Below are 25776 nucleotides of genomic sequence, written 5' to 3'. Positions count from 1 at the left end.
ACACAAGTGTATACTTGGAATAAGAAAACTGTCTGCAGGTAATTTTTTGTTTTCTCTATTTACTTGCATGACTTGCAGACTCCATTTCTCAGCATACCATCAGCCCCACTCCCGGCATGGGATGGCATTTAGTAGCATACCTGTTCTGAAGCCAAAATTAGGATAATCCTCTCACTTAGGACCTAACAGTGGGAGGGACTCTCTGAAGATTCAAGCTTGATCACCTCTATGACCCATTCTGAGGCCCTTAGTTTGGCTGGTTCCACACTTTGTACTTGTCCCCCTTTCTACTCTGCTTTATTCCTTGTGTTATTATTTCATAGGTCAATCTCCTGATGAGATAATTCCTCTACACAGAGGGAGGATATTTCATTTCATCTTTACAAATGTCCTACCCATTCCTCACTTCTGCACACAGTACCAGGCTGTGCACCCTGGGTACTTTATACTTCCGCTCACACTAAGTCAGTCAGCCACCCATCAGAGCTGTCTAGAAATCGAATAGGTTAACTCATCGGCAGTGAGCCACCTGTCACTAGAGGCAACCTGCTGAGAATACTGGGAGCTATGTCATTGCAGAGTTTCCTTCATCGAAAAGACCAACCACCAGCTGAGGATGAAGGATAATGAGTAAAAGTAACATGTCTAGGTATGTTCAGGTTAAAATAATATTTAGAAATAAGTAGATAAGCTCGGAATTTTGAGAAAAAGAGCCTGGTACCAAAAGAGGCAAAAGAACAGTCATTTTAAAGAGAGGTCAGTGTAATATCAATTGGCATTTCCTATATGGAAACCACTCACTTGATTCTTCTTTGCATGACTATATCACTTCAGCCTAACTTGGTTTGGATACGCTTAGGAAAAAACCAGCTGACATTAGGGCCAAAACCACAAAAGGACTCTGCAGACACCAAACAAGGTTGTTAGGAGCCCGGCCCAAGGCCCTTGTTATCACAGCATGCCAAGGCAAGGAGGCACATGTGTAAGCCTGACTTCAGCCCCAGAAGGCAACACAAGGGAACAAAGAGAGGAAGGTTTCACGGTTTTAAATACAGTTGGCCCTTGAACAACATGGGTTTGAACTGTGCTGGGCCACGTACGTGTGGATTTTTTTCAGCAGGAAATATTACAGCACTGCACAGTCCCTGGGTGGCTGAATCCACGGATGCAGAGGGACCTCGGGTGCAGATGTGGGTACAGAGGGCCAAGTCTAACTTATATGCAGATGAACCCCTGTGCTGTCCAAAGGTCAACTGTAAATATGTTAATCCAAGCATGCTTTTCAGAGAATCTTTAAAGCTCTCCGTCCAACCTAGACACTGGTCACTGTGAGTGATGTTGGTAGGTTTTGGTGCCTTCGTGGCAAAATTAAAGGGGATAAGAATCACAATTATTAAAAACATGAAGGACTGTGACGTGGAAACAACTCCACTGGGCAGGACTGAGAGCCACTTGCTCAAGAGAAAGGCTCTCGCCCTCATCCTGGAGATGCTCTCTTATGAGGGCTGTCCACACACGGCACAGAGCACTCAGAGAGTGGCCGGCCACCCTAGTTGGGCTCGACCAGGGCCCAGTGACTTAGCAGATTTGAAAAAGGAAAGCCCTGTACCAGGCAAATCGTCAGACTAGCTCTGTGCTACTCTTTTCAGTGCTGATGTCATATGGCTCAAGATGCTTTCAGCAAGTTCCTTTCTCTTTTCCAGTCAGCGTAAGAGAGCCCACCAGTTAGGTCAGAAGAAGCGGTGTGGTCAAGCACCGACTCTGAACGTCGGATCCAGGGTTTCAATTTCAGCTCTGGCTGCTTACTAGCTGTATGACCTCTGAGTCCCAGTGCTTTCACCTGTGAGACCAGAATGGTATCTTTCCTGAGGATTGTTGAAGAGGGAAAGCAAGGATGTGCCTATTATAATGCCTGGCACGGTTGGTACTGGAAGACAGTTATTACTAGCATCAGGGAGAAACTTAACTAGGTACCAAAGGTATTAAACATTTCTATGAATTATTCTTTTAATAGGCACGTGGTCCAGGACAGTCCCGGCGATGGTGGGGGGGAAGGGGGGGTGAGGGGGGTGGGGACAGAGGCACCAAGAGCAGGACTAAAAAGGACGAAGCAGTGAAGAGCAGAAGCCACCACAAATCTGGAATTATGAATCGGGAAATGCTTCAGTCTATGAAGCACCTATAAATACACACCTGCTTACTTTGATGAAATGAGTTAAGAGATATCTACCTGGTAGAAAGTATCCCAGAGATGAGATTCAAATACGCCAGCAAGGAATATACTTCTTGGGGAGAAGAAGGTTTTGAAGGTGAGCTATAAATCTCACCAAGGCTGGTGGAGAAGGTGATCTGGCAGCCTGGACCATACCAGAGTTCTAAGTATTCATCAAGGATGTAATCTCTAACAAGGCCTTTCTATTTCTGGCCCAGGGAAGAGGCTGTTGGCCATTTGTAAGAAGGACATGCCAAATGCCAGAGGTTTGCAATTTCAGAAAAGCTTAGATAAAGAAGTGAGCACCACTACTGGAGGAGAAGCTGGTACCATCTTTGGCACCAGCATTAAGCACCATCCTTTTAAATGTGAACACCTATAAAGCTGTCAGTATCTTATAACAAATAGAGGAACAATACACGCTATCAGCAAGCAAGTGGGGGTCTTTCCACTTGGATCCACGCACTGTGTAGGAACGACTGCCCATCAGAGGAGTCCCTTTGACAGATTTTCTTTTAATGTCAACAGGAACTACTGTCAACAATGAAAAAGGAGGAAACAAGTTACTGATGAACTCAGGGACTCCCACTAATGGACAGAATGAAGAGCAAAACAAACACACAAAAAAGAAGCCGACGTTTCGTAGTTTTGACTGTAATACCAAGTACGGTTTCAAATAGCTTGACAGGAGTCCTACAAAAAGACCCAATGAAACTCTTCCCTTGGAAAAGTATAACATAACTTTTTAATGGTGCTGGGAGAACAATGACAAATGACAGTGATTTCTTTTCATTTATATCACATTCTTGAAGTGACAAAATTACAGAGATGCAGAACAGGTTGGCAGCTGCCGCAGGTTGCTGGGTGGGTGGGGGAGGGAGGGGTGGCTGTGGCTGTAAAGGGCAGTCCTGGGGGGTCCTTGTGATGGAACTGCTCTGAATCCTGACTGTAGTCACGTGAATCTCCACATGACAATACCGCACAGAACCGTACACATGGACACACACACACACATGGGCATGTAAAACTGTGAAATCTGAATAAGGTCCAGAGATACTATCATGTCAACGTCCTGGTTATAATCATACTACAGTCATGCAAGATGTTACTACTTGGGGAAACTGGTTGAAGAGTACAAAAAATCTTGCTGTGTTATTTTCTGCAACTGAATGTGAACTTAAAATAACGTCAAAATAAAAAGTTAAAAAATGTTTAAAAACTGGAGAATTCTGCAATACATTATTCCTCTGGAGGATGCAAAAGCTTCTGTGAACACACCTGAAGGTCACAGATGGGCCAGCCTTATGTGAGTCTCAACTTAGTGTAGAGAAGTTACAAGTCAGTGTCGTTTCTGAGTTCCTAAAAGTAAGGGTCTCAGTGATAGCTAAGTGACTCACCTCAGCAATTTACAGCTCTGGCTTGGAATTCTGCACCTGAAGGCCATGGCAGGTTTTGGGTGTTCTCATCACAGCCTCAGGTGAACCACCCACAAACTTTCAGCACAGTGCTGCACATCAAACGAGCAGCTTAAAGTGTTACGGAGGGAAACTAGTGCCTTTTAAAAATGACTTGGGTTTTGCAACATTCCCTTTTGGTTTCTTATGTTGATGGTGTGTGTGAGTGTGTGTGCATGGTTGTGCGTGTACAAGGGGGTGTACAGCAGGGCTGGGTCTCAGTGAGAGAGCCCCCCTTCCAGTTGTAGTTCTGATGAATCTGAGATAAAGGATCTTTAAAATGAAAACTGATACTCTCACCTATGGAATCTGGGAGCGTGTCAGGAATGCCCTACACAGGATGAACAGGGAACCGCAACGTTTAATACATCACTGTTTTACTCTCAGAGGCCCAGGGCAAGTTTTAGTGGGAACACCTGAGCAGAGATATGACTATAGTACAAGGGTGGTGAGGGAAAAAAGACACGGAAAGCATGCAGCCTGATTTTCTCCAGTTTTCCCTTCTTCCTGATGTCATGGATTTGCAATTAAAAATCAGCTAAGAAAAAAAAAATCTCACTATAGTTCTTAGTTTCTTATAAATTCCAAGCACTATGCAACTTTTATTTCAGCGCAGAGAGACAGGCCAAGTCTCTTGTACCACTGGACAAGTCCCCTCAATTCCTACTTCAGTCTAGTTTCCAGAAAGGCCCCTTGTTATACTCAATTATCAGTGTTAACAAAGGGTACTTTTATCAATACAAAATCTTCACAGAAGCTGTACATTATTTTGAAAATACATCTAAATGAATAAAGGCACTAGATTTTTCTCATCTTGTTCATTAGGATTGTTTCCAAATGCAATTATGTTCTGCTTTCTGCATCCTCTGTCATTAACAAAATTGTACACCCATGGCACCTTCTCATCAGTCTCTTCTCTGCACCTCTGCTCTAGGATTCTCCTCCCCTCTCTGGCCCCTAGAAGACAACCTCTTATATTTTTGTTAAAGCACACACATACATGCTTCAAATTAAAGAATGATCACCCTACAGAAGGGTTTCGGTAAGGATCATACAACGCAAATTCATTAAAACACAACCCTGAGCTATCTAATCCTAAAGTGTAAAATTTAAAAAGGGAAGTGAAAGCTTCTTCCTTAATCACAACAACAAGACAACCAGCCTTGAGGGAGAATTCTCCAGCCTCGACACTAGCCCCCCATTCCTCAAGCCAGGACGGGCTTCAGTGATGGTGTTGGCTGCCAGAGGAAATGTGAGCTTGAGATTTCCGATGGTGCCAGGAAACACGTCTCTTTCTCACCTTTAATTAGTAGATAACCAAACACATGCTGCCACAGAAAACCTGCCTGACGCTAGGAGCTCCTCGACCCAGACTTCAAGTGGCAAAGACGACTCTGCTAGTCCCAGGCTGCTTTGACATCTTCTTAAAGAGAATAATACACTGCTTCTCTAGAGAAAATGCTTCACAATCCGGATTTGTATTCTTGGCACCTAAACACAGAGTGTGGTTCATGGGAGGAGTTTGGTGAATGTCTGCAAAATAAATATCTACCACTTAGAGAAACAGAACCAGGTATTGTGGTCAGAGCAGAGATAAAATAGTCCTGAGTAAATCACGGTTGTTGTTGATGAGAATGGCAATGCTAACTCATTTCTCTGAAACCGAAGAAAGAGTGAATTCCGTGGGGAGTACCTTAGTGATGGCAGTGATGTGGTCCAGGGCCGTGGCGTGCAGGTGTTCATCTTGGCTCTCGAGGAGAAGCTTCAGGGATGGGAGCAGCAGGGCCTGGCGGAGCAGCAGTGAGCACAGCTCCTTCACAGCCTGGAACCACAAGGGCAACTTTGTGAGTGTGAAGGAAAAGAAGCGCATCGCAGCCCTGGAACAATTCTGCGTGTCTTTCCACACCTTCTCCTATGAGTGTGTGTGTAAGTGTGTATCTGCACAAAATGTACACGAGACCACCCTGATTTAGTGTTTCGTACCTGCTTCACTCACTTCACCACCTATTTATAAAATCTTTCCAAGTTTCAGATATCCATCTATGATGTTGCTGTTTTAATGGCTGCATGGATCCCACTGGATGGATATAGGGCTGGAATTTATATTCCTAAACTCTCAGGGCCCTTGTTTCCTCCCAAGTAAAAAGGAGGTAACTGTATCTCCTTTGCAGTATTTTGTGTGTGTGTGAGAATAAGTATTAGTGAATAATAATGTACAATGATCAGCATATACTAGACGCTTAACAGAACCTACTGTCAATTGTTAATATTACCAAAAATATTTAGTTGTCATCCACTGTAACAGAGGAAATCAGCAATTGAAATATTTTAAATCCTGTTTATAGTTAATGTCAAGGTGAACTGAATGCCTGATATACTTAAGATGCTCCATCTCCACGAAAACTATCTGTGGTCCAAAAAAATGAAAATGTATTTAGGTCGCCACACAAGTACTTGAATTTTATTCACGGCCCTTTTTCATAATGGCTGAGCCTTGTCATCAGAGAGCAGGCTTTTCTATCAGATAACAAATGACAATCCTTCACAGCAAAAGTATGAAAGCACAGGAAATAAATCTGCAAGCTATTCCTCCCTGCAGAGTTGCATGTTCTCTCAGTATCCTGACTTAGATGTAATGTAAAAAACAGAACGCTTGGACCAAAGACCAGACAATGAGTGCAACCTCATTACACAAAGCGAGGGCTGTTTTTGAAAGAGCTGAGAATCATCGCCCTGTGTGGGACGGTCTTTCTCTTGTTCTACCCCAACAATAGCACATCAGAGAAGGAAAACTCAAATTCATGATATTTTCATAACTCCTTTACATTCTTATAAACAGGAGAGAAAAGAAGACTGAAGTAAAGAAGCTCCTATTTAAAGCTTGGGATAAAGGTCTCTTTGGAATTCCATTCGCTGTCTTCCTGGAGCTTGCACCCAGCAGGTCGCTGCTGGAAATCAGAGTGGAAGGCTGTGCCCCACAAACTTGTGTGGAAATGATCAGTACTGGCCAGGTAACAGTTCTGTGAAATGTGTACTTCAAACATGGATTCTCATTCAGAAAAGTGCTCCCTGTGCCTTAAAGCACATATCGCACACAGAGGCGTCTCACCCAGCATCTGGGCCAAAGAGAAATGCGGATTTTTAATTTGGGATGCCAAAACCTGTGGAAAACACTTGAAAGAGGAAATATAAACTGCTGTGTGTGACAGCCTAGCCCAGCTGCCACGCACCGACCTATTTCCTCTGCCTGCCTCTCTGTAACCTTACAGCCTCGCCGTCCCCAGCCCTGCACAGTCCTCTGAGAGCAGCACTAAGGAGACCTTCCTCCCACCGTCGGAGGCTCTGAACTGCACTGTCCAGCAGGGCAGCCGCGGGCCACGTGGGGCTTGCGAGCATTTGAAATGTGGCTAGTGCAACTGAGAAAACTGCATTTTTAATTTTACCCAATTTCACTTAATTTAAGGTTAATTTTAATACCCTTCGTGGCCCATGGCTACCACAGTGGAAGATGTGGCTGTGAGTGCAGGGCTCTCGCAGACCTCTGGGTCTTCACACACAATGTAACCTCTGCTGTCTCACTGTCTGATTAACTCCTCCTCATTGTTAGGTTTCAGCTTACAAAAGCACAGGAAAACCAGACTTCCCTTGTGGCACAGTGGTTAAGAATCTGCCTGCCAATGCAGGGGACACAGGTTCAAGCCCTGGTCAGGGAAGATCCCACATGCCGCGGAGCAACTAAGCCCGTGCACCACAACTATTGAGCCTGTGCTCTAGAGCCCGTGAGCCACAACTATTGCGCCCATGTGCCACAACTACTGAAGTCCACGTGCCTAAAGCCCATGCTCCACAACAAGAGAAGCCACCTCAATGAGAAGCCCTCGCACTGCAACAAAGAGTAGCCCCTACTAGCCATAACTAGAGAAAGCCTGAGTGCAGCAATGAAGACCCAATGCAGCCAAAAAATAAATTTATTTATTAAAAAAAACAAGCAAATAAAAAAACCACAGGAAAACCCCACTCTCTGCAATGGCACCTCGATGTCCCAGGTTTAGTGCTCCTACATTCTGGTTATACTTCATCAATTATTTCCGACATTACCTGTCCTCTCGTATTATTGTAATCTTGTGTCTATCTGCCTCACTTGAGAGCAAGGTTTTTCCTTCTCTGTATTCCAAAGTTGCTTGGTACATACTGTACCCCAAATTATTCGTATTCCTTCTCAACACTCATATTTGCTTACTCAATAAGTTATCAGTAATTGGTTAACAGGTATTTCTCAGTAATCTATGATATTGGGAAAAAGCATATCACTTGGCTGATCTTAGCTTTGAGGAAAAATGTATGGAAATAACCTATACACCCCTTTGAGCAGGCATAATGACTAGTTATCCCACAGCCAGACAAGGACACCCAGGAATGGAAGAATTCATTTTATAAGAGCCACTGAGTGTTTTTTAAATCTCTTAGCTAACAGTTACTGGCTAAATACTTACCCTGTAATTAAGTACTATACTATATTCACCAGGTATTTTCCCCTGTGTTACAAGAGGCCAGTTTATTAGGATGTTTATAAAGGGATTTTGGGAGCTGCAGGAAAGGTCAAAGCAGCAGAGGGAACCACAAAACACCTTATGTGGCACGTTCACAGCTCAAACCTGTCTGGCTATCAGAACACAGAACAACAACGAGCGGCCCTGAATGAAGAGGAGTGGGGGGGCTGGGGCCCAGAGCCAGGCCAGAACCCTGGGCGCTGGTCCTCCCTGTGGACTGAGATTTATGGTGATGTCCTGGGCCCTGTGGCTGATGGTTGTCAGAGAAGCGGGACTGGTCCACCAGCGGTCCTTCTGTCCTCATGCCACGCTCCCACTGGTCCTGGGGTATCCAGCACCTAAAGGTGTGGCAAGGCCTGCAGCAGGAGCGTGGAGCACACGGTGTGCAGTGATGGGTGTCGTCGATTCTAAAAATCAACCTCTTGATCCGAAGAGCCTCAACCGTGAGAGAGAACAATCACGCTAAGATTTAGAAGCTGGGGTCAGCTAGGCTTCCTAGCTGGGCTGACTCCCACGCACCTGCCCACAGCATCTGCGATGCCAGTTCCTGCTGTGCCTCCGCAGGGACCCTCGGGGGTGGCCACCAATAGCTGGAAGTTGGGATTTTAAATGCCAAGAACTTGTTTTATGCCAAGTTGCCAATTTCTTGTTCTACAGATCCCCCACTCCTGAGAACAATTTATGTATTGCCATGGATACAAGCTGAGAAGGAGGATATGTAACTTCCAAGTCTGTGGGACACGTGACCTGTGAGAAACAGTGATTTTATCCTTCTGGTAATATTTTCCAGCAGCAAAACCATCATGGCCATAAGTAAACAAGTACCATGAGCAATAGCAGGCGATCACAAAAAGAGTCATGAAGGAAAAAAAATCTCTACATATGGGAACTTGGGGGGGGGGGATGGGAAGTGGGGGTGAAGGAAAAGGTAAGTCCCTTTAAGTCCCGTCAGAGATAATTAGGCAAATACATTTCACACACCATGCAGTAGGGCAACCAAAGGTACTTAAATAAAAAAAAGTGAGTCATGGATAATTTTACTGCCACAGTGATATTAAATCTTATGGAAGTCAGAAACGAGACTATGTAATTTCCAAATGTGGTAAAATAAGCTTAACAAGACATTTCCATTTTATAATAATACTGTTCTTTCCTTTGGAACAATTCTAATTCACATTTGAGCACGTTAAGTGATTAATCAAAATAGTACACAAAATTTGCAAAGTTCCTTCAATCATGGCATCCTAAGAAAAAAATCTACATAGGTACCCAAATTAAAAGACAGAAAGTAGCAAAAGAAAAATGAAGAAAAGTCACCATGGCAACAGATCTCTTAATAATGATCTTCCGTCTCATCAAATTGGAACAGAGAAGTGATAATGGCCTACTTCACAATGCGGCCCGATCCAGCACCTTACTCCTCACCCTGAGAATGGTGGACTCGTGAGAGGTGGTGAACTACATGCTACGGATGAAAACGTGAACAGAGAGCCTCAGTTCACGCTCCTCCCAGGACTGGAGACCTCGCAGAACAGACGGAACAAGAGTCCCCGCTGAGGTCATGTGGTCTAACACCTTGTTTTAGAGATGAGAAAATGGAGGTCCAGAGATCCTAAATAATGTTTTCCTAACCTAGATTCAACCGAACTGGCAGAAGGAAACTTCTGGGGTTTGGTCTTGATCTAACAATGCTTGATCTTAGCTTATGTGAAGACAAAGATGAAACCCATGTTATTAGCTTACTCTGGTGGGGGTAATGAACTGTTGAGTCCGCACTCTCTGCAGTATGCTGAATCCTGCTCCGGGTGAAACAGAGATGCTATAGCCATGGTTCCCACCCTCCAGGGGCTCACAATACAGCAAAGCTGATCACAGGTAAGTAAGTAGCTGATACATGCAAATCACAGGCCGCTGGAGTAAGGGAAAGTTATTTTTGGTGTTGGTACTTTAAATACTTTATAGAATAATTTTGTCATTCTGGTGGTTGAAGACATCTTTAAACGGACACATTTTAATTTCAATCAAAAAACACTTAGCCAGTCTTTCATTCAGAAAACAACTCAGTAAACGTGCATTTGTAATGAGCATATTTTCCTTGAGTGATTACAACAAAGAGTCAAAGAATCACATTTACAATTTTATTTTCAAGTTTATCTCCAATGTGGTAGAAACTCAAGAACCAACTAATCAATTTAGTGCCATTATCCAAGACATGTGAACTGCTCAAATGATACACTGCTGAGGTCAGATCCACAGCAGGGGGCTGTGGTTAATATGTGCTTATTACAGAATGTACAAATTTACATATATATATTACACAAATATCTCTGGGACAGTCATATCATGGGATCAAATAGAGAACAAAGGTTAACATGGAGGTGGCTGAGCTTTTACCATGTTTACAGAGAACAAATTTTGTGGTTATGCAATCTTATTACAATGATGTCAAAAAGTACGTGAAAATTAGAGTGGCTGGTTACCTGCCGAGGAGCGCCAAGGTAACTGCTACGTTACCAACTGGCCTGGGGCAGCCACACGTGACACTTGAGCTATCATGACCTCTTGGAACAGAAACTTGAGTTAGACATAAAAGGGCAACCAGAAAAAAAAAAAAAAAAAAAACCTGGGTTCTACTCTGGTACTTGTGAAAGGAAAACTGCTTCAGAACTCCAACAAAGAGAAAAGGACCTCAAAGCATACTTTCAGTACAGGTTTTCTTCACTTGATCTGTCACAAATTATGGGCTTTACCTACTGATAACTTAAGCTAAATGTTCCCAAGCACAATCACTGGTGTTGCTTATGCTAAAGAGCTGGGAAAAGGAAAGGGAAACTCCCAGGAAAGCCACCTGAAATAGCCACTCACCTCTGCAGGGAGCATCTGCTCGGTGTTGTATAAAGAGCGGCAGATTTTCAGCACTTCACTGCCCAGCCCTTCCTTGTTCTCCACCGTACATCTGGTGAGCATCACCGTAGCCAGTCTCACCCATGGATTGTTGGTTACACTGGTTCGAAGGGAGAAAAATGCAAGGCATTGGAAATGACTGAACTTACGACAGTTGTGATAAGAAATTTTAAAATAGAGAAGAAATCCCACTTTTTCAAGTAAAATGCTTTTGGCAAATTGCAATCATAATCTAGATGCTGTGTTCCTTCATGTCTGTCTTGGAGAAAAGATATCACCTCACAGAGGGGAAAGGGCTTGCTGTGTATGACAAGCCCCCAGCAACACGAGGCAGTGGTGGGCGCTGACCAGCACAGGCGCCTGGCAATTCGGGCTGACATTCTGGCTCCCTGACTACCTGGGCGGCTCACAGAGGTTACTTAAACGGTCTCGGCCCAGCTGTATGGTTCTGGGGAGGCCACCCAACCTTTCTGGGCCTTGGTTCTTTTCACTGTGAAAAGGCAATTTATAATGTTTTCCTTGGAGGCTTGCATCACTTAACAAATAACGTTTGTCACTGTGAAGTGTCACTCTCGATAGCAGGCACATCTTACTATTTACTTCTCTTATTTCTGAGACACAAAAGCTGGCCTTTTGTTTGCCTTCTCTGGCAGCCACTACACCCTGACTTCATAAAAACATCATGATTTATATTTCAAGAGACACGTGAAAGGTACGTTCATTTCGAGGTACTGATTTTACTTACAACATTTTAAAATAATTTCACTACTTATTAAGAGTCTGTTGTCTCATTAGCACAGCTCTAGCTTCTAGACACTGAGCACCCAAGGATGGTCCCTCCCTTGAAAGAATCTCCTTCCTTGCGCCTGAGAAAAACAGCAAGTGCAGCAACAAGGGGACTCACAACACTAGCCTTTGGCAAAGCCTTTGTGTCTCAGCTCAAACTAACAAGCTGTGAGGACAAAGAATGATGCTAATTTCAAGGTACAAACAAAGCACGGAGAGTGTCAGGTTGACTGACGAGTCTCCCTACACTGGAGGACTTGCCCTCTGCTCTCCTCTGTAAAGTCTGGATTCAGCTCTCCAGGGATTTTCCCTAACAGGCTGCCTCCCTGCAGTAGAAATGCTGGTCCAACAGCGCAACGCACCCCAGCGGCTTTGACAACTATCAAAATGTATTTTCCACCAGCCAGCTGTGATACACTGGAGGAGCACCATGGAGCTTCCTTAATGCAAGTCTATTTCCATACATGTGCCTACAAGGGACTACAACCAAAAATAAAAACTTGGTACCAGTAAATTAGCAGTCATGTGGGTCAAGCAAACTTTTTTTTTAAAGAATTTTTTTTAAAAAATTTATTTACTTATTTATTTTATTATTATTTTTTTGGCTGCATTAGGTCTTTGCTGCTGCACGCAGGCTTTTTCTAGTTGTGGTGAGGTGGGGGCTACTCTTCATTGAAGTGAGCGGGCTTCTCATTGCAGTGGCTTCCCTTGTTGCGGAGCATGGGTTCTGGGTGCTCAAGCTTCAGTAGTTGTGGCACACAGGTTAGTTGCTCTGCGGCATGTGGGATCTTCCCGGACCAGGGCTTGAACCCGTGTCCCCTGCACTGGCAGGCGGATTCTTAACCACTGCACCACCAGGGAAGCCCCAGGTCAAGCAAACTTCTCGAAGGTCAAGTTTTTGACTTTATTGTGTTGACTGGCAACGTTCAGTCACTGCCACACTATCCTTCCCTCCCTGCTCCCCTCCCGTTTTCTGGTTGTTGTGGAAGTGCTGGAGTCATATGTTGGATTGTCTTGGCGGGGGGAGGGAGTGCTCAAAAGTACTTTTAAGAACCTGTTTTAAGTATTCCACCATATGGTCTCCTGTGCTAAAACACCAGTTTGAGCCAGGAAAGCAGAAATGGACTTTATTTGACTTCTTATCTGGTTATCTCTGAGAGGAGACATAGCTGGTAAAAGGGTTAAGCGGACCGGTAATGCTTGGTTTACCAAGCTGACGCTAATGATTTCATAAAGGAAGTCTGTAAAACACAGGTTAGCAAATTTCACACAGGCCCACAAAATAAGAATATATCTTTGGAAATGAATATCTTTTTGTCTACAAATGCATTAAATGTTTTAAATGCAGTAAATGTTTTAAGCAAGCTGTGGATAAGTGGGTGATCTGAAATGGTCAGTGTTCCAAAAGTAAAAGAAACTGCAGAACCACAGTTAACTAAGCTACTAGAAGTACCATAGTTTGAATTTGAAAAATTTTCTTTAGACTAAGATTCATTTTGAGTGTATGAAGAAATCTACAACTCAACTCTAAGGATTTTCTACAAGTGAAGCATGACTGACAATCTATTCATCAGTGGGTCCCACTATCATCTCCTAGGAGCTGTTTAGAAACGGATACCCAGGCCCTGGTACTGAGAGCTGGACTCAGCGAGTCGAGCATGGGGCTCTGTTTTTAACAAGTACCCTCAGGTCCTAAGGCAGCTCTGCCAAGATAATTGGAAACCAAATGCAAATGCCGTTTCAAGGCATGGTCACAAGGGAAAGTTTTTGTGATATGAGAACTTGTACTGTAGAGTTTCAAAGAGTGAAGAACCTATCTATTCTCAAGAGCTATGTGTCAGCATGCCATCGTTGCCACAGAGCGTCGAGATCCAAGAGACACTTCTTGCCCTTCTGAAAACACTCGGTTAAAAAACCAAACCAAACCAAAACACCCCTCCCCTTGGTTTGCTTCAGAAATTCCAAACAGTCTCATCCGAGGGTGAAAGAGGCTTGCTCAGATGGTCCTCAGCGGTCCTGAACTGCTCAGCGAATAATTTATTTTCAGGAAAACATTTCTTGTTTTTAATGTCTGAGGTGTGGAAACTGGTCTGGGTGCACAAAGTGCTGGCCGTCGGGGGAGGAACAAGATGAGTCCTGGCCCCCCAGACATCTGGAACAGAGGCGCAGGTGCTCTTGTTTTCTGCCAAAGAGGAGCCGCGGTTCACGACAGACGGTATATGTGCTCAGAGGACATCTGGCCACTTCTTCCAAAGGAATCCTTGGCTAGCAACACAAGGACTGTGTGACGACTCTGACTCCGCGCAGCTCTGAGTGGCAGTGGAAAGCTCAGCGTGACGTGGAGAGGAGAGCATGAGCCGTGGGTGTTCCAGCAGCTGCTAGAACTCTGCCTCTTCCACCTCAGGGCCAGGTGATGCCCGAAGTTATTTAACTTCTGAGCTTCCATTTTCTCATCTGTAAAATTAGATAACATCACCTTCCCGTGTAGTTTTGCTGTGTGAATTGATAATATATGTCAGCTGCACATAACACTGTGCGTTCTCAATAAACGGAAATTATCCGTTATTTATTCCCCATGGGTTCTCAAGTTAGCATCATAAGGTGTGTTAAAAGAGCATCAAAACATTTCCTGGTGAAAATACTGGCACAAAATTATTTTGTTGACATCCTAAATCAGATGTTATTATCAAGCACTATCTCTATTTCTGAATAAAATATTTGTGTTTAGGGGTAAGGAGAAATGGAAAGAAACTGATATTTCAAGAAAAACAATTCTAATTTCATCAAAAGGCTAACATGGATTTTATATATTTCTTTCATTGGCTCTTCTGCAGGTACTGATTTCTTAAACCTAGAGTCAAGACAAAAGAAGCCTACTTTTATGTTAATACTCACGAATATTCCCGTTTTATAGGCGGCCAAGCCTGGAGGAGCAAAACCAGGTGCTGGAACTCGCCCTCCCGGTGACTGGCCTCCAGCAGCTCCATGAAGAGCGAGTAGCGCTTCTCTTCATCCTGTGTGTCAGTTACATCCACCTGGAAGGCGGAACACACACCTGAAACCCACGGCAAAGGCCACTGAATTGCTCTCCAGAAAAATTCAAATTTGATTATTTTTATTAAATGCTCTTCTGGAAATTTTTACGTGTCAAGGGAAGATTCAACAATATCACCCCAACACTACTCCCCCCCAAAAACCTTCAAAAACTCTGTTTTGCCCAATTTCAAACATTTATGTTAGAAATTGTTTAGAACAAAGTCACAGGAAGGTTTTTAATATTCTTTACCAAAATAAATTCAAACAAGTAGATTTCCATAGAACTGGCTTACTGGCATTCAATGTATGTTACCTTAAAATACTGAACTGTTTCATGTGAAATTATAATAGTTCATCATACGCAACATTAGCCAATATTTTTAGTTTAAATTATCTTAAATGCATTGCTAATTTTCACTTTAGCATAACCATTGCTGTTTCCATGTTGTCTAGAAAATTTCTCTAATTTGAAATCAAAGATTTTACTAAGGTACATTTGACATGGAATTTTTTTTGCTACAAATCAAAATAAAGTATCTTTTGTTTACACATATTTCTAATGCAAAAGAAGTCTGTCAAATAAAAACACTCATCTTTCTTCTCACTGAATAACCACCTGATACTTCTCTGACATTGAGGCAGTCCTGAAGCAAATCATACCTCCAATACCTCTGTGAATAAAATGTTTGCTATTTTAAGTTAGAAAGCAGTTTTAAATATAAAAGTAAGCCAAAAGCTGGCTCTCTTGTTTCCTAGACTCTCTCAACACAGATTCTCTATATTTGGGTATGCAAGACTCAGATGATGATACTTTAAAAAGATAATGAGAATGGATGGCTACCTATATATTTCCTAAATTGTCTACACTAATGCATGTTTCCAAAACATTTGATTTAATGGTCCTCCTGGCTCTGATCCCAAGCAGCTAGCTGAAAAAGTTATACCATGACATCTGCATTTTCACGAAAGCTGATGTGTACCAGGAAATAACTATGGGGAATCCTGCTCACAGTGACCAGTTAAATCCTTCAAAATCCGACTTAAAGCCCAATGGCATTCTTCCATGGAATAATAACCCAAAAGCTTTTTCTAGTTTTTGAAATAATTTTATAATACAGTGAGTCGGTTGATTCTTACAACAGTTTTGTATGGAGAAGCGCACAGGTATTATTAAGCTCAATTTACAGATGAAGAAACAAGCTTATCTGTCCTGGTGACATGGCTAGCGAGCGGCAGAGCCAATACATAATTACACTCAGATCAGGATGTTCTGGAACTAGAGGACTCAGTAGGCTAGATAAGCTTTGAATTATTTAAATTAGTGGTCTATTTGGGAGTTTGGCAATATTTTCTTGCCTATTTATAAAGAAATGTTAAGGAGAAAAAAAAAAACCCTCTCAAACTCAAGACATGCATCTGTCACCACCTGACCTCACCACCTTCAACTCCGCTCCAGCCTCAGGGCTTCCCAGGTGCTCTGTGAGTTCATCATGCCCATTTCCACCACAGGAACTTTGATCTGCTGCCTCTGCCTGGCACACTCACTCTTCAGATACCTGCACAGCTCATTCCCTCATCTCCTTCAAATCTCTCAAGTGTCACCACATCGGAGAACGCCCTGCAGAGCTGCCCTCCCTAAAGTAGCGTTCCCCCACCCTATCGACTTCCCTCACCCTGCTGTATTTTCCTTCTCAGCACTTACAAATATGTGATGTACCACATATTTGTTTGAGAAAACAGAAGCTTATTTGTTCACTGTTTAGCCCCACTGCTTAAAATAACGGCTGATATAGAGTGGATGCACACTACTTACTGAATGAATGAACGAAATAATGAATGGATATACAAATGAATGAATGAAAATTTATTTATGAAATCTTGTAACACAGAATTATATTAAATATTCAGGGAGTTACCATAAATTTTTGGCTATTTTTTTTTTTTTGGGAGATAGATGTAAGGTTTAAAAAAAAGATCCCACCAAAAGGAAATCACTACAAAAGACCCTGAGGTAGCATGTTTATTGACATTATGTTTTAATCGGTGATGCCTTATGGTTAGCTGTGTGATTTCAGTAAAGTCCCTGGCTCTGTCTTATTTTCCTCCTCTGAAAAATGGGCTCCAAAAATCTCTGATGTCTCAGAAGTTCTAAGGAGGTGCCTGAAGGTCTGCAGCAGGGAAAATGGTTGGAAAGTGGCTGCTCTCTTCTGAGTTATAATCTGAGTTTCCTTGTAGAGAAGATTTTGTGCTTAAAAAATATTTTTAAACATTGAATGACATGTCTCCCAGCAGTGCCAATATTCCAGTTTCTATAATTAACTGCAGTATAATTAACAAGACAACTCTCCTTTACATGAAATGCAGAGTCATACCACGAAAATGAAGAGATTAGGAAAAAGTGATCTGTGTTTTCAATATCATGTAGATTTCTTTCTTTTTAGAAGCTATAATAGCTTGTAAATTTTTAGGGCATGAACTGTATCATAAGGGAAGGAAAGAGAAACTATAAACTATAAATCATACCTTTCTATGTTTGCTTTTATATTAAGGTACAAATGTTAGTTTCCATTTTAAAAAATGTGTTTGGTAATAAGTTTCTTTGTATAATGCCTTTCTCACATGTACATAGAGTATGGCTTTGTCAGGAAACATTTTCTTCTGAAGCCTCACTAATCATTTCCATTATTAGTAACTTACTTCTCAGAGCATTGATACCCATGTTTAAAATACAACTGTGAAAAATATAGATAATTAACAAATTATCCATTTTGCGTATGCACACTTGCATACTCCCTCGTTATCATAAAGGATTTCAAATTGTTATTACTCAGCTCTTAAGAAAGCAGTTTGAAATTCTATCACTAGCTAGGAAAGCTTTACCTTATATGAGAAGAAAATGGGCCTAAAAATACACTTGAGCACATGTTTTTTTTTAACACATGATAAAGAACATACTGTGTTGGATAATCATTATATACTTTGATATACAAGTGTTAATCTAGCATTTGCGTCCACATGTTAAAATATCTAAATTTATCAAAACTTACCAAAATAATATAAGCTTATCTTGTTCATCACATCCTATAAGGCTTTAAAAATAAATTCTGGAAACTAAAACTCAAAATGAATTTTTGTATAAAGAAATATATAAGATAAATATATGCAAAGAACTTCTAGCCTGGATAAAATGGCTTTGACCCATTTTTCCCTACTCCTCTCTGCTAAGCACAACTATAAACCATGAAAATAATGGAAGAGACACCAAAGGAGAGCTCTTAAAGGTGGTTAAAAAGAAAGTGAACTAGTTTGGGACCTCAGGACTGGAGGAACAATGCAGCAGAAGGGTGTCTTGTGTCCCTTCACCAACAGAAGGCAGACACTCAGACCCACTGTTTCCTGACTCCTGACCTAGAAACAGAAGACATCTCAGGTAAGGTCATTTCTCAGAATTCCAGAAGAAAGGGAGACAGAAAGTGGAGCTGAAAGAGTATTTTAAGAAATAATATCTAAAAACTTCTCAAATTTGGTGGAAGATATGAACCTATAGTTTCAAGAAGCTGACCTAACCCCAAAAAGGGTAACCCCAAAGAAATCCATTCCAAGACACAACCTAACTAAACTCTTGAAAATAGAAGACAGGGACTTCTTCTCTGCAGTGGTTAAGAATCCGCCTGCCAATGCAGGGGACACTGGTTTGATCCCTGGTCTGGAAAGATCCTACATGCCTCGGAGCAACTAAGCCAATGCATCACAACTACTGAGCCTGTGCTCTAGAGCATGCGAGCCACACTACTAAGATCATGTGCCTAGAGCTGGTGCTCTGCAACAATAGAAGCCACCACAATAACAAGTCTGTGCTCCACAAGGAAGAGTAGCCCCCCGCTCACAACACCTAGAGAAAGCCCATGCACAGCAACAAAAACCCAACACAGCCAAAAAAAATAATAAATAAAATTTATTTTAAAAAGGCAAAGGAAAATATCTTGAACACATCCAGAAAAACACATTACCTACAAAAACAATTTGAATAACTGAATTAATTATCTGAAACCACGGAGGCCAGAAAGAAGTAGCACGATATTTTTCACATGTTAAAAGAACTGTCAATTGAAAATTCTATACAAAAGGTAGAAGAACTACCCTTTAGGAAAAAAAGGAAATCAGAAACATTCTCAGATAATGAAAACGAAAAGAATCCATTACTAACAGCCCTCACCTTAAATGACTAGATAAAGGAAGCTCTTCAAACAGAAAGGAAATGGTAAAAGAAGGAAATCTGGAGCATGAGAAGGAAGAATGTGGAAGAGAAAGAGCAGAAATACAATAGACTATCCTTTTTCATATGAATTTTCTAAATTACATTTGATGATTGAAGCAAAGATTATAACATCAATTGATACTCAAGGCATTGATATTAAAGAGTAGAAATGTAAAGAGGCCCAAATGGAAGTGATATTTCCACATTATATTCCAAGACAAGGAAGTCCACTCCTACCACTCTGATTTAGCATTATACTGGGTGTTCTAGCCACTGCAATGAGGCAAGAAAAATAAAGACATACAGATTAGAAAGAAAAAAAAATACAATTCTATTTGCAGATAATATGGTTGTCTACATAGAAAATCCCAAGACATTTATTAAACAAAACAAAAAACCTAGTACTCATGAATGTCAGTAAAGGCACAGGACAAAAAAATCTTGTTTCTATATACATAACAAGGAAGAAGTGAAAACTGACAATAGAAACATACCATTTATAATGGCTTCAAAGAAAATAAAAAAACATATGTTCAGGATCTATATCCTAAAAAATTATAAAATGATGATGAAAGAAATCAAGGAGCTAAATAAATGAAGAGCTACACCGTGTTCATGGATGGAAAGACTCAACATAGTGCAGACACCAACTCTCCCTAAACCGATCTAGAGGTTTAACTCAATGCCTTTCAAAAACCCGGCAAGCTTTTTTTCTGAGTTAGACAAGCTTTTATAAAATGCATATGGAAACATATGCCCTATAGTAGCTAAAGCTACCTTAACAAAGAGGAATAAAGTGGGAGGAGTAACTCTACTTGACATTGAGACTTGTTATTTAGCTACAGTAAGAAAGGTAAGTGTTATTGGTAGAAGGACAGGCACAAAGATCAAAGGTATGGAACAGAGAATCCAGCAGTGAATATGCCCAACTTATTTTCGGCCAAGGGCATAAGCATCTCAATGGAGGGCAGAGAGTGTTCTCAACAAATGGTGCTGGAGGAAACTGATGTCCATAGGCAAAGGGGGGAAAGAAATCTCAACCTAAACCTTACACTTTACACAAAATTACTCAAAGTTGATAAGAGATTTAAATGTTAAATGTAAAACTATAAAGCTTTAGGGAAAAAAAATAATAAGCAAAATCTGTGGGAATCCAGGGCTAAGCAAAGTGCCTCTGCTTATAAGGCTTGGAGAAACATGAGTGATCCGTGGAGAATTCCCTCTCAGCAGATTTTTGAGATGTTTACAACTCATCCTATTGGGAAAGAGTCCAAGACTAGTCTGTCTGAAGGCCAAACTCTGCTCTTTAGAAAGGAGTATTAAGTGAAGGTTCCTAAACATGGCTTTCTAGATAATAAACAAGTTAATACTTCTTCCTTTGAAGAATAATATTTATTGTAAAATTTATTTAAGAAAACAATGACACACTAAGTTTAAAAAGGTAGGTCTTCATAATTAGACGCATATATACTAAGCCCCTACACTAGTGATTTGAATTATTTTCATATATATTATGTATTCGTCTATCATTTATTTTAGCCCAAATAATAAGTTTTACTTATTAATTCTAGTCATTTTCAGTATTTTTCTTAGGCTCTCCAGAAATTAGGATGATACAATCTACAATAATGGTAATTTTGATTTTTTAAAAAGTTACAACTCCTATTTCTGTTTCTTGTCTTACTACATTGACAAGGACCCTGGAAAATAATAATGATATTGGACATTCTTGTTTTGGTCTTAATTTTAATGGAAATACCTTCAAATTTTCCGTGTTAAAAAAGTCAGCTATGATTAAAATCCTAGTGATCAGCAGAGAACGTGAAGCACAGAAAATGATCAATATACATTCTTTGGTAAAAAATATAATAAAAATATTGATGTTATTCACTTATTTTCTAGAAGATGGTTTTGGTCCAATATTATTTTCATATCACAACTAGTAATAGTGCTCATTAGTGGTTAAAAAATTTACACAACTTTAAGTCAGAAAATCACTATGTCATAAATCTGACTAATTATCTTTAAAAAATTAGGAAGGGAAGTATTGCTCTGAGACAATAAAAGTTAAAGCAAACACATCTCAGAGGGTTACAGAGGTTGTGAGAGCGTGTGATTTATATTAATATCGTGGTAATTAGAATTCCCTAAAATACCCCACAACAAGGCACCTGACTGAGCATGAACGTGGACCTGCGAAAGAATGAGAGTCTCTCTTCTCTGGGAAGTAGTGCAGTCAGTATTAAAATATACATTCCCAGCATTTAAATATATTTCATAAAAGTATAAGAAGTACAGAGAACCGACTTCAGCGTCCAAACAGCTACAATATGAAATGACTATAGAACATATTTTAATAGAGAGGAAAAACTAAATGTAGGTGACTGGCAAATGCTCCAACACACTTCATAAGCACTTCATAACATACTTCATAACATACCACATAAAGAGACTCTAAAATAAAAAATAAAGGGCAATTCAATTAAATATTCAGCTTTTAAAATAGTGCTGATAAGGTCAAAGTAACAGAGAAAAATGTTAATTTTGGAGACATTCCTGGACTTTTCGGAGGCTTAATTTCCTCTTCTGTAAGATGAAGATACATATTTATATGATGCTTGTGAATATGAAATAAGAGGATGCGAATGATAGCTAGCAAGAGGCTGGAACATCGTAGGCACACAAGAAATAATAGGTTATTATTTACATTATCATTTACACAATATGCTAGATGTAAAAAAACAGAAAGCTGGATTTGTGCTATGATTTCTTCTAACAAGAATTATGCCTATAGATTAGGCAGGACAGAAAAAGCATACAAAGAAACATGGCTATTTTTGGATAATGGAATCATGGGTTAACTTTCATCTCTTTTTAAAATCTCATCTATTTGTGCAATAATTAAAGTATTTGAAATGACTATTAATCATGCCTTTCACAGATCCGTAAAAATAAAATTGAGAGAAATTATTTTTTTTTCCTACAGTTGCTTTTATTCTGTCTTTTTCTTCAGTGAAAATGAAAGTAACATATATCTCTTTTAACACCTCTGTCCCTTCCTCCGTGAGCAGGGGGTGAAAATGTTCACTATTTTACAGGCACCGTAGAGTTGGTGACAACTCCATACTGACACCAGTAACTAAATATCACAAGATTTTAAAGGGCAACATGCAAATGTGATTCAATCATAAGAATATTTCTTTCCCTTTTGTGTCTGAAAGTGCTGTTTCTCTCCTCACTGCACTGGGTGATTTCCGTCCTTGTGGTGAGTCAATTTGTCAAGCAGTTGCAGCCTCCTTATCAGACACAGAGTCACTGTCCTTGAAAAAGTGGACTGAGTCACTTATTCTCAGATGTGAACAGCTTTAACCTTAAATTTCTCTGAGGCTGCTTGAAAGTGAACATGACTGTCTTAAACTGAAGCACCTCTCCTGAAATCTGCACCTTCCTATAGGCATTGATAGCAGCTTACTTTATCTTCAGATATTTGTGAATATGAAGCAAGTATTAATGCATACAAAGTTACTTATGAAGACAAAAAAATTACTAACATGTAGAGGACTATTATTGATAGCAGTATCATTAATCACCATATTCCTGTCTTCAGTGTGTGTTTAAGAGCTGTTCTAATAGGCTCATGTGATGACACCTGATTTAAAGTTACCAAGGCACTGTGCAACTCCGTTCACGAACACAGTAAAGTCAGACTGAGCTGTCTGTACACAGGGCTTAAGAATACAAACAAACAAAAATCCCTACTTCAACAGACATATACAAATACGAAACGGTGACAGAAGTCTCTAAAATGCTAGACCCCTGTATGTTACAGCCAGTCCTTTTATAAGGTTTCAGGTGGCCAACACTGCCTGTTGTGTCCATTGGGTCTAACCAAGATCTCTGGTGAAGGAAAGTCAAACTTTTAGAAGACAAAAAAGCCATACACTATCGGGCTAGCTGTTGGACTTGGTCATAAGCTGTAAGACTACCCGCCAATCTAAGTAGTGCTGAGACCAGTGCTGGAACACAGTAAGTACTCAATAAACAGTATTACTACTATTAATTATAGTAATTGATTATTGTTATTAGGTAAGAAAATATAAACAGAATGTAAATTACGATCATATCCATTTCTGAGTATTTATAAGTTTTATTAAAAAGAAAATAGAAAATTGTGGAAATAGGACTAAAGCTTAATATTAAAAGCAGGATAGCTATCTTCTAGCAGATTTTCCCATTTCTGTGGCAGAGAACTGAAGAATAAATGTAGCTATGGAGAGAATTTCATAAGTACTATATCTTGTACTGCTTATAATAAAGGCAAAATGTGTTGTTGAGACAGCCTGAGGGTTCAAACCACCTTTCCCAGCCCGTGCGGAGGGAAGAATATCTAGCGCACGAGGGTGTCCCGATAAGGAATGAAGGGAATAATTCAATGAGAGACTGAATTATTTCCTACCTCTGCCTCCAGGTCTGGTGATGAACACAGCCTCTGCTTCTCTCCTGGGTATGTTAGGAAAATGAGTGGCTATTTGTGAACTGCTCGAGAATAAATGGTTCTCAATTGCCATAAAAAGTCTCTCCTAGGGCGTAGCAAACACGCCCTTGGGTGGGTGGGGGAACCCAATGAAAGAATTAAGTTCCCGAGGCTTTTCCAGATGTTGGGAGTTGTATGTGGGGTGCATAAGCACATAAACATACAGAGGGAGCTAGCAACCACATTTAGGAGCCATGTTTCACAGCCTACTTATTTTATTATATCTCTAAAGATACAATTACACAATAAAGCATCCCATAATCACTCCCCATAAGTGCTGTTGTAACTTCAATAAATAATACATATTTTCACATGGCTAAATATAATAGTTAATGCAACATATGAGAGGGGAAAATACTTTGTTTTAAAATAAAAAAAAAGAAAGGTTTTGCCTTACAAATTTTTTCTCTAGAACAAATAATCAATCACACCACATGAGCCTCCATAAATACACACGTTTACTTTAAAGAATGGCTACAGAAGCCGATTGTTTAAGGCCAGACTTTTTTAGTTACAGTTGATAAAGTATTAACAGAATAATTCATGGAGCTGGAAATGCTTTCACTGGTAAGTTGGCTGGAATTTCCTAACTACTTTATGTGTACTCTAGGATTAAGCAAATAAATGCATTGTGGATAATGAGAGACAAGTTTCTCGTTGACAGAGAAAGAAGTTTACAGATAAGGAAACAGAGAAGACTAGAATACACGGTATGGAACTGGATTGGAACTGGAAGAATCAATACAAACTCATGTTTTTTAAAATAAATACAGATAGACATAAAAATAGACGTAGACGTGTGTGTGCTCTGTCCCCTGAGAGGATCCAGAAGGTATGATGCCACCGTATCAATGAGTACACCTAGCACCTAAGACTTGGCTTCTAAATACCATGCTTAATTAAAAAGATCAAGCTCCTTAAAGTCAATGACTGAATCCAGATGCAGGCAGGGAAAGTGTAAAAAGGCCTCAAACATCTGTAGTTCAAAAAATGATGGGATAGGCACAAGTCCAAAGGATGCAGGAGAAAACCTGAAGGGTTCCCAATGGCAAAATCTGAGGTAATTTGAGCAAAAAATAAAAAAGGTGATAGTAATAGATTACAACCACAGAACAAAAGGAGAATCCTTGAGCTTGTAGTGATGTAAACAAGTAAATAAAATGAATAAATACACATAAGGGGGAGAGCAAACAATAAAAAATACCATTTGGGAAATACCACATGGTCATTTACTCAGTCAACAGTCATCGATGCATGATAAAATTAGCAGGTGAAAGCATGGTGAGAAACAGTGTTCACACAATCTTGAAGCACCTCACCACAAGACATCTATTAATCCCCAAAGTGGGAAAAGATAATTTTAAAGGGAAGAAACATGGTCAACGCCACCTCAATCAAGGGATGAAAATGAACACTGCCAGTAAAGGAACACGTAAGTACCGTATATCTCCTAAGATAATGCACTGGGAATTACCAAAATCACTTCTGCGGTACCCTCACCAAAAATACATGAACAAAACTCATACAAAGTCAAATTTAGTGACATTTTACAAAATAACTGGCTTTCTTAAAAATGTCAAGGTCATAAAAGGGGGGCAAAAAGGATGAGGAACTATTTCAGATTACAGGACACTAAGGAGACATGGCATTAAGTGCAATGTGTGACCTGCATTGGACGTGGACCAGAAAAACACATCGGTGGGCCAACTGACAAAATCTGAATGATGTGTAAATGAGATAAGGCATTGTATCAATGTTGGCTGTGGTCATCTGAGATGGTAATATTCAGTGAACCTGCATGAAGAGTATGTAAAATTGTATAACTGACATATTTTTTTGGTAAACATAGAATTTTCAAAATGAAAAGTTAAAAAAAAAATTCGAGAAGTTATGTCTGACTACCTCATATCCACACCACTTTCCGATATTCCAACACTTGTATTTTTCCTGCTCCCCTCCCGCCTTTACTTCAACTTTTCCCTCTAATGCATTAGAGAAATGCAGATTCAATAGCAATGCAGCTGTGAGGAGCACGGCTCCTG

The 25776-nt window shown here is 40.5% G+C and overlaps 1 protein-coding gene across 2 annotated transcripts in view; it reads right to left on the bottom strand.

Moving 5' to 3' along the window:
- NBAS (NBAS subunit of NRZ tethering complex) overlaps positions 1 to 25776 on the bottom strand; it is a 320076-nt gene that overhangs the window by 6293 nt on the left and 288007 nt on the right. Inside the window, exons 49-51 of one of the 2 annotated variants that reach the window (XM_057742162.1) lie at positions 14802 to 14941; positions 11082 to 11220; positions 5360 to 5488 (exon numbers count right to left, since the gene is read on the bottom strand). In XM_057742162.1, the coding sequence (XP_057598145.1) occupies positions 5360 to 5488; positions 11082 to 11220; positions 14802 to 14941 (408 nt within the window). Of the gene's footprint in view, positions 1 to 5359; positions 5489 to 11081; positions 11221 to 14801; positions 14942 to 25776 lie in introns of those variants that run through there. The other variant, XR_009054733.1, reaches the window with a different exon arrangement.

The sequence above is a fragment of the Hippopotamus amphibius genome, chromosome 7 (genome assembly GCF_030028045.1).
Source record: "Hippopotamus amphibius kiboko isolate mHipAmp2 chromosome 7, mHipAmp2.hap2, whole genome shotgun sequence".
Taxonomy (NCBI): domain Eukaryota; kingdom Metazoa; phylum Chordata; class Mammalia; order Artiodactyla; family Hippopotamidae; genus Hippopotamus; species Hippopotamus amphibius.
The sequence above is the reverse complement of the archived record's forward strand: the minus strand, read 5'-3'. Positions and strand labels throughout refer to the sequence as shown.